Below are 8880 nucleotides of genomic sequence, written 5' to 3' on the forward strand. Positions count from 1 at the left end.
TTCGGTATATGAACAAATCTTCAATTCTTTCGATAGATAAATCGACCGTACTTTCCCAAATAAAATACTTGAACATCCATTTACACTTGATCAAATTTAGTTTCGGAATAGCAAAAATCAACATCAACCGAACAAAATTATACGTATAATCAAATAGGGTGAAAGTGCAATCTTTGTTCGCTTCTAACCGTAATCGAGAAGATTCTAGTAGTCGGTACCCTCGTTGTAAATCGAATATTCTTGTGTCATCGCGCAATGCAATCTGTCAACGAAAACGGAAATGAGGTTTTGTTCATCGGCCTTCTGACAGTTCTTTTTCCGGTGAAATTTGTTGTTTAGTGGACGCGTTGTACCACGGTCTGCTACGAATTCCTCGTAATTTTAGGTACTAAACTGAACCTACTGCGTCGGCAAATGTCGCGAATCGGTGGACCAGAGTTTGGAGGTTCCTAATGTAATGTTTTTTTTGTCTTGTTTTAGGTAGCAAAGATGGTAAGTTGAGGCGCAGTCGTGGAACCGATGGAAGCATTGCTACGGTGACAGACGGCCAGGCGAACCCGCAATCACATCGGCATCGCTTGAAGCGAAATGTGTGTGTATGTGTTTGTTTTTCAATAATTTCAATCGACACTCGCCTTCTCTTTTCTCACGTCATGTGCGCGGCAACAGGCAGCGAAGGATGAGAAGGCCACCAAGCCCGCATCGGGTAAGGACAAGTCGAAAAACATCATGCGAGATTTGCGTATCCGCAAGCTCTGCCTGAATATTTGCGTCGGTGAGTCCGGTGATAGGCTGACACGTGCCGCGAAGGTGCTGGAACAGTTGACCAACCAGACACCCGTCTACTCGAAGGCCCGATACACCGTGCGTTCGTTCGGTATCCGACGTAACGAAAAGATTGCCGTCCACTGTACGGTGCGTGGTGCCAAGGCGGAGGAGATCCTCGAGCGTGGCCTGAAGGTGCGCGAGTACGAGCTGCGTCGTGATAACTTCTCCCAGACCGGCAACTTTGGGTTCGGTATCCAGGAACACATCGATCTGGGCATCAAGTACGATCCCACGATCGGTATCTATGGATTGGACTTCTACGTTGTTCTCGGCCGTCCAGGTGAGTTGTGAAGTGTGGTGAAGCACGATGAAACGGATCATTTCAACAAATCAAAACAAATTTGTTTATGGTGTGATAGTGATGTAGTGTTGGTTTGATACAATCATTTGTCGAAATTGTGAAGATCATCATAGGATAAACAAAGGTGGCTACTGTGTTGAATGTTCCAAATGTTTTGTAGATTGCACCATAATTAAACGTGTCTCTATTTTCACTGGGGATACGTTCAGTCCGGTGCAGAAATCGAACTATTTGTCTCCTGGGATCGATATGTGCCTTATTCACTGTGGGTCTTATTGATTATCCTACTTCTGTTGGGAGTACTGAACAAAGTCGTCCATTATAAGCCTGGAAGACATTTGATCGTAGTAGCATTATCTAAAGAAAAAATAATACAACCCATTTCTTGTCTACTTCCAGGATACAACGTTGCCCAGCGACGACGCAAGACTGGCAAGATTGGTTACATCCACCGTCTGACCAAGGAAGACGCGATGAAGTGGTTCCAGCAAAAGTATGACGGTATCATTCTGAACAGCAAGGCGAAGTAAGCTTTGATGGGAGGTGTATTACACGTAATACGAGTGTCCGATAGAGGGTGGAAAGACAGAACCGTGGAGAGGAACGGGAGCAGGTGGGCGCGTTGAGAAAAAAATAAACATTTTCATCAAAGCCATCACCGGTTTGGGTGGAAATATGGTGTACAAAACCTATCAACTCTCTGTGTGCCGTTGTGTCCGTTTGTGAACAGATGATCCGAAAATTGGAACAAAACTTGTTTTGGTCGTCTTCTTGGCTTGTTTTATTTTATTCGTAGTTGCTTAAATTAGAAAAACGATGTCGTATTATGTATGAAGAGAATTATCGTCTGCTATGAAGTTTTGTGATGTTACTAATGTGATAGACCCGATTGGCGGTCAAGGTTTGCAACAGTGATCCTTTTGTACCGGTCAAGGTCGAGCGTCGTCGTCTGCCATTCAATTACACTAATCTTGCTGTACAACAGGAAGCTCGGGAAGAAAATATTCTTCCAACAGTGGACAATATTTTATGTAATATGCAAAAGCGAAACAACGAAAATGACTTTGAGGCAATCGAAATATTTGCGATTGTTCCAAGAGGATTGTTTTATTTTCAAACGATACATTACACAAATGTGGTGGACACTCAAAAGGTATTTCCGGTGCCGGTTTTTTTTTCTCTCTCTCCTAATTGTAAGTCATATATCTAGGCGTGGCGCTGAACTTGGCGTAACTCTTAATCACTTTGTTAACCGCCTCCAGGAAGTCCTTCTCCGTTGCCACCTTACGGCGTGCCCGAATAGCAAACATGCCTGCTTCGGTGCACACCGACCGAATTTCAGCACCGGTCGAATTGGGACACAATCGTGCCAACAGCTCAAACCGAATGTCTCTCTCGACCGACATCGATCGGGCATGAATTTTGAATATATGCGTGCGGCCCTCCAGATCTGGCAGACCAAATTCCACCTTACGATCCAAACGTCCAGGACGCATCAGTGCCGGGTCGAGCGTGTCCGGCCGATTCGTCGCCATCAGTACCTTAATGTTTCCGCGGGGATCAAATCCATCCAGCTGATTGATAAGCTCCAACATTGTACGCTGCACCTCATTATCACCGCCAGCGCCATCGTCGAATCGCGCACCACCGATCGCATCGATTTCGTCAAAGAATATCAGACAAGCCTTTTTCGAACGTGCCATTTCGAACAGTTCGCGCACCATACGGGCACCTTCGCCGACGTACTTCTGCACCAGCTCGGAACCGATTACGCGAATAAAGCACGCATCGGTACGGTTGGCCACGGCACGGGCGCACAGCGTTTTACCGGTACCGGGAGGACCGAACAGCAGCACACCTTTCGGTGGTTCGATACCAAGGTTGACAAACTTTTCCGGATGTAACAAAGGCGTTTCCACTACTTCCCGCAGCTTCTCGATCTGCTCTTTACATCCACCGACATCGCTGTACGTAACGTCCGGTTTTTCCTCCACCTGCATCATCGTCACGGTAGGATCGATTTTCGGTGGCAGTGGGATGTGAATTTGATACTTGTTACGATCGACACTGAATGAAGAACAAACGCAAAAAGGGGGCGAAATTAAACTCGGAAACACAACTTCGCAATCGCGTAACCTTCTTACCCAACACGCATTCCTTCCTCGATATCAGTAGGTGCCACAGAATCCGCCAAATCGACGACAAATTTGGCAAACTGCTTCACGTTGATGATGTACTTCGGATCGTCGGAATCGGCATTAATGATCTTGGTGCAACGAGCCACCTAGTTCAAGAGAGATGGAACGAAAGGCGTACAATTAGTTTCGAACGAGTTTCTACCGTCGGCTATGTTTGTATCGCAACCAACCTGAAGCGGTTGTTCATTCTGTAAAATTTGCTTATCGGAAGCCAAATCCCACAGTGCGGGAGGTGCAAGACCGGTATCGCTTTCCTTAATGCCCGTCAGTTCGTTCACTTGTTTCATCGCCTTTTGGATATCCTCATCGATCTGCTTGATCGACTTATGGTACTGACCTTGGCCCTGCGCAACAATAACCGATAAGAACGTTAGAACTTGATCAAAACATAGCTTCCGTACGCTCCTATACTTACGTAGGTCTTCAGTAGTTCAATATCGACCTCATCCAGGGCTGGAAAAGAGAAACACACATAACGTATTGATAACCATTGCCACCATTGGGAAAGCAAACACACGCACGGTTGCACCATTACCTTCTATTTCGGGTTCCACCTCTTTGTTGTCGGCTTTCACCTTACGCATATCGTCTCCCAGATGGTCCGGCATTTTGGAATATTATTAGTGCTCAGGATTTGTGTGAATAATTGCAAAGTATGAACGATCGGCCCCTGGGGAAACAATTGTTTGCTGGCTGTGAGAATGAATTCGCCAAATTTCTCACAATGACAAGCAAATCGAAGTGAAACGCCAACAGACTGAAGACAGTTTGCAGTACCAAGGTTGCAACAGGCGGAGATGTGTTTGCTGAATAGATTTTCTTTGTTGGAAAAAAAATAATTTAAAATGTTCAGCAACAGTGAGTCAAAGCAAAAATCACAAGAAGAAAAATGGTTCAGTATCGCTGATAGCATTTAAAATTTATCAGCTCCTTCCCTATTGATTTTATTCGGGTAAAATGTCGCTGAACAGCATTTTTGGGTTGTTTGGAAAAGGTACCATCACCGTTGTAATCACCTTCCCGTTCCAAACGTCATGGACTGTCAGCGATGAAGTTGCCTGCTTTTTTCGCATTGTCTTCACGGCCGTCCGAGAAAAGCACAAACTCGTTTTTCTCTTGTACCCCTCTTAGCAACTACGATCAAACAATCACCTGGCAAACGGGAACAGAAGGGAAGCTTTTTCTGTACAGAATTTGAACAAGAAACTGTGGCCCCCCTTTGTTGAAGCTACCGTGGCGTAAGAAATGGTCTGTACGGGATGCTGAGCTGAGCAGCACGTTCAGCAAAACTTTGTGGCCTCCGTATTGGCGAGTTGTTTTCGTAATGTAAAGCGAATCCCGTGTTTCCTCGTTTTCACGTCCGTCCGCGCACGTAGCTAATGAGAGCTGTTGCAAGGTGAACAGATGATCGTCAAGCTGGTCGTAGCGCAGAACGTGTGATGAAAGACCTGTTCCACTGGCTGGCAGTGCATCGAGGAAGCGTATTTTTTTAGGCCTAAAACACTGGTTTCGGCTACTATCGGACACGAGTTGTGGTGGATAAGCATCGTCTTGAGGGAAGAAGCGCAGAAGCCACGCAGCATGCTTTTGGGCAACAAATGTGGCAAAGGAAAGCAGCAGTAACGCAGCGTAAAGCACCGTGCAAGCTAATCGGACAGCTTCACCAATTTGGATGGATATCCGTGTGATGTGCTCAAAGTATAACGGACACAATGAGGAACGTTCTATCGAGTGTTTACCTTTCCACGAGCATATTGCATGCCTGTAGTGCAATACCGATCCCGTACGTGCATTCAGGTAGGTTAGAGAGCGACGGCGGTGCATCATCTTGTTCGCAATGCATCGATTAAATGTCAAGTTTGCGCAGCTCGCTATGCTGCGGGTGACGATCGTCGTGTGCTGCGTTTGATTAGCAGACTGCCTTAGCAGCAGCTCGCTCGTTCAAGCAAGCCATGATGTGTCCTTCCTTGGGTCATTACATAAAAGTGTGTAGAATGAACCCGTTCAAGAGTATAAAAATGTGTCCCGCTTCCCACACAGGACATCATGACGCTGTAATCATCGGGGTGCTAGCATGTCTTGGCCTTGGTTCGTTCATAATGGGGTTTTGTATTTTCTGCAAAAAGAAGAGTGGCAAATTTAAGGTACATATGTCAGCCGAATTATGGTGTTTAGTGAAGTGTTTCAATATCGCCTAATCTTAATCATTGCAGAAATTTAAGGATGGAGACATAATACAAGAAGTGATTGCAACGGAATACCCCATACTGAAGGCTTTAAATGTGCTTGATTCATCTGTACCGTGTGCCGTCATCCCGTCGAGTCCCAATAACGTAAGTTTCTTTGTGGGAAGAAATGAATCGCTATGTGTGCGAAAGCGTGCGATCTATACACGTCGTTTGCACTACTTTTTAGCTATCAACTGATAATCTGCTCGATAAGATTGAAACTTATCAGATCGATGTAGATCATCCGCACGATTCGTACTGTACCCGGCGAAGTGATCCACTGACTTGTACGTACGACGAGTTCGATCCGAACGATGAATCGGATGAACGGACCGAGCGGACTGCTACCACTGCAACGGTTGAACCGGTGGCCGGCGATGAACCGCTACTGTTTTCCGATGTGTTTGATGAATCGCTAGAACGGAGCGAAAAGTGTAATCTCACGGCGGTTTCCGTAGCATTGCCGACCTCCTCGGGTGAGGAAGATGATGAAGGATTGCCACCACCCCGGTCAGATGCGGAGGACGAAGACGAACGTCGCCCGCTGGTCAGTGACGATAGTATAGACGAAGCTGCAGCGACAACTGCAACGACCATCACGGTCACAGCAACGATGGCACAGTCGGCCGATGCCATCAGTATCGAGGAAGCGTTGCGTGCGTTGGACATTGCGATCGAGGGCGAAGAAGACGAGGACGAGGACGAGGGTCAAGCCACACCACTGAACGAAAGTGATGAATCGTTGTCACCTTCCATCTACTCGGAACCACCCTCGGACAAGGTGCTAAGGCGGGAAGATGTTGAACAGCAGGCGACAGAACTGGTGGACGATGTGCTATACAAATGTCAGTATATGCTGCAGATGATGGACGCTAACGGTAGCAACCTTTCCCCTTTGGAAGCGGACGAATTTTCGCCCACCAATTCCCGAGGGAACATATTCGATGGATGGGGTAATTTGGAGTTGGACGGAAACGTTTCCTTTGCCGCGGTCGATGACGATAACGATGATGAGTGGTGGAAAGGATCACTCGAACCGTTCGAAGGAGAGGACAGCGGATGGAATCGTGCTGGTAACGATCCATTCCAGGACGATCATACGTTTGATCTGCTTCGTCAACAGTTGAGCCAATTGCTACCCCAAGGCAATGTAGGTTGCTGGCTAGATAGCGAACAGAGAAAGGAAATAGATTCAACCCATTGTTCTTATCTCGTTTGCTTTTAGGATTGTGGTGGAGGGACTGCCCGTGCCGAGAACGATCACGATCAGTAAGTTCTATTGTTTGATCGTTGTGTTTGCACCTTCCGTAACGATCTTCACATATATTGACCTACTTACAGGGCTCTCGGTGGAAGTCCAAAAGTATTTGAACAAGGCGGTATGCACGATTACGAGCGGCCTGAACGAGAGACGGAGGAAAATGAAATCATTATCAACTACAACCGTTCACTATCGCCTATTTTGGAGGAAAACGAAGACGAATGTAGCTTGCCACCGTCGATAAGTGTCGCACACTGCTCCAATATTGTGGAGAGTACAATAATAAGGTAACTGTTCTTTGTTTTTTGGCTGCCTTAAGGAATATAATCGGTTAATTTTGTTGGTTTTGTTGTTTGTAAATGTTACCTCCCGCGCAGCACCGAAGGTCCTGTGGTGTGCGAAGCAACCGAATCTGTGCCAGCCCTTGCCCGGAGAAGCTCTCTCACTGCGTCGAACGACACGCTGTTCAACCTGGAGGACGTACTGGAAGATCGTTGCCTGACACCACAGGACGATACATTCCCTGCGAGCAGCCATGCATCGCCCCGCACCCTGCTGGTCGACACCAACGGGGACGCTAGTGGGTTAGAAAAATTATACAACTTCTCATCACGACTCATGTCATCGGCTGCGGCGGCGGCGGCGTCTACGCTTGGCGCAAACAGCCTTGACGATCATCTACTTCATCATCACCCACAACGGCATCACGTACTGCTTTCGTCCATCTGCCTGGATGACTTAAGTGTTGGTGACATTATGGAATCACCACCACCACCCCCACCGCTACCATCGGCCATCGTTGGTGCTGGTGGTGCCAATGGAGGCAACAATACGGGCGGACTACTCATGGCCGAAACCAAACAGGATCTTCCCTCATCGGCCTAGAACTTAGTAGTCCACAGGACTGGGATTACTGAACCGCTTGGTTTCGAGTTTTCGATGTCTTTATTTAGTAGATCTGATCCTGGTGGGATGTGGGGAAAACATACACTCTTGAGGCAGGCATTGATGCATGTTTGGAGTTCTGTTTATACAAACGGAGCCCCCTACCATCAAGTGCGCGCATCCTCCTCTACTCTAGGTACATGTTGTCCTCATTTCACAACGAAACAGTGTGCAACAAAAAAATGTTAGTTGTTCGTAAAGAAGCAGCCTACAACAGAAAACAAATCTTAATCACTGATTTGTGTACATACTCGTGACTGTGAGAGCATCTGTTAGCAAGGTTTCTGTTGGGTGATAGTTAATCATTACACGGCACAATGTACATCACACATTCTCCAAACATCGTTTTGGTTCCCACTGGAAGGCTCTGCTCGTTTACGTTATGAGAATGTATCTTTGTGATCTGCCGTAGTAGCACTTAATGCACTTTAAGATCCTCGTTTTCCCGCACTGATCGGGATTTGTGAATATATATATATGCGCGGTTGTTTAGTTAATTCTCGTATTACCTAATGAATGATAATTGAGGGCAAGCGAGCGCGAACCCCATCACTGGTGGTTTGTCTCTGTGTGTACTACGGTATATACGACAGGCCACATGCAGCAAACTCAGTTGAAGAGTTTTTAGTTACTTATTAAATAGTGTCAATTCTACGGTGTACAACATAAGCATTCACTCAACTTACCTTATGCGCGCCCTATATATGTATGTATGATAAACTCTAACTTCCACCCTGCACACAGATTCGTTCCCCATTCGTTATTTATTCACAGTATCATCTACCTTGCCAATTTTGAGGTAATGAGCGTGGTTACACACAGCATAACAAGATTGTTTCCATGTTTTTTGTTTCTTCGTTTTTTTATGTGCCCTTTTAATTATATTGTCTGTATGTAGTGGAAATGGAAAACGGTCCAAGCTAATGAATGCAACTTTTCTTTACACCTAGGTATGGGAAGCAGAATTTCCTGTAAGAAAAATAGAAAATGTGACAAAATAGATTGCCTAAGATTTGTAAACTATAAAAATAACTGATAACCGAATATGTGGTGGATCACTTGTTGGAATTAAATTTCTTTGCGTGCTTTTGAGTGATCCGAATACTTTTCTTTTTTCTA

At 46.0% G+C, this 8880-nt stretch overlaps 3 protein-coding genes across 3 annotated transcripts; 2 read left to right on the plus strand and 1 right to left on the minus strand.

Annotated features, from left to right (window-relative positions):
- Window positions 1–265: 265 nt before the first annotated feature.
- On the plus strand, window positions 266–1825 carry LOC125769127 (60S ribosomal protein L11). Its single transcript, XM_049437601.1, has 4 exons — window positions 266–385; window positions 481–492; window positions 670–1108; window positions 1529–1825. The coding sequence occupies exons 2-4, from the start codon at window positions 490–492 to the stop codon at window positions 1657–1659; spliced, it is 573 nt and encodes a 190-aa protein (XP_049293558.1). The 5' UTR covers window positions 266–385; window positions 481–489; the 3' UTR covers window positions 1660–1825.
- Window positions 1826–2188: 363 nt separating this feature from the next.
- On the minus strand, window positions 2189–4107 carry LOC125769105 (26S proteasome regulatory subunit 7). Its single transcript, XM_049437572.1, has 5 exons — window positions 3863–4107; window positions 3743–3780; window positions 3498–3671; window positions 3274–3413; window positions 2189–3196 (listed from the first exon to the last, which is right to left on the minus strand). The coding sequence occupies exons 1-5, from the start codon at window positions 3933–3935 to the stop codon at window positions 2317–2319; spliced, it is 1305 nt and encodes a 434-aa protein (XP_049293529.1). The 5' UTR covers window positions 3936–4107; the 3' UTR covers window positions 2189–2316.
- Window positions 4108–4385: 278 nt separating this feature from the next.
- On the plus strand, window positions 4386–8805 carry LOC125769096 (uncharacterized). Its single transcript, XM_049437560.1, has 7 exons — window positions 4386–5124; window positions 5368–5471; window positions 5541–5660; window positions 5743–6705; window positions 6781–6824; window positions 6897–7103; window positions 7194–8805. The coding sequence occupies exons 1-7, from the start codon at window positions 5040–5042 to the stop codon at window positions 7699–7701; spliced, it is 2031 nt and encodes a 676-aa protein (XP_049293517.1). The 5' UTR covers window positions 4386–5039; the 3' UTR covers window positions 7702–8805.
- Window positions 8806–8880: the final 75 nt, after the last annotated feature.

Source organism: Anopheles funestus, chromosome 3RL (genome assembly GCF_943734845.2).
Source record: "Anopheles funestus chromosome 3RL, idAnoFuneDA-416_04, whole genome shotgun sequence".
NCBI lineage: Eukaryota > Metazoa > Arthropoda > Insecta > Diptera > Culicidae > Anopheles > Anopheles funestus.

Bases quoted from the DNA above. Each gene is read 5' to 3' on its own strand.
- LOC125769127 (XM_049437601.1), top strand. The intron at 1,109-1,528 runs GTGAGTTGTGAA...GTCTACTTCCAG, and splicing joins CGTTGTTCTCGGCCGTCCAG to GATACAACGTTGCCCAGCGA.
- LOC125769105 (XM_049437572.1), bottom strand. From the start codon at position 3,935: ATGCCGGACCATCTGGGAGACGATATGCGTAAGGTGAAAGCCGACAAC. The intron at 3,781-3,862 runs GTAATGGTGCAA...TCTCTTTTCCAG, and splicing joins GGTGGAACCCGAAATAGAAG to CCCTGGATGAGGTCGATATT. The intron at 3,197-3,273 runs GTAAGAAGGTTA...TTCTTCATTCAG, and splicing joins GAGGAAGGAATGCGTGTTGG to TGTCGATCGTAACAAGTATC.
- LOC125769096 (XM_049437560.1), top strand. From the start codon at position 5,040: ATGAGGAACGTTCTATCGAGTGTTTACCTTTCCACGAGCATATTGCAT. The intron at 5,661-5,742 runs GTAAGTTTCTTT...ACTACTTTTTAG, and splicing joins TCCCGTCGAGTCCCAATAAC to CTATCAACTGATAATCTGCT. The intron at 6,706-6,780 runs GTAGGTTGCTGG...GTTTGCTTTTAG, and splicing joins AATTGCTACCCCAAGGCAAT to GATTGTGGTGGAGGGACTGC.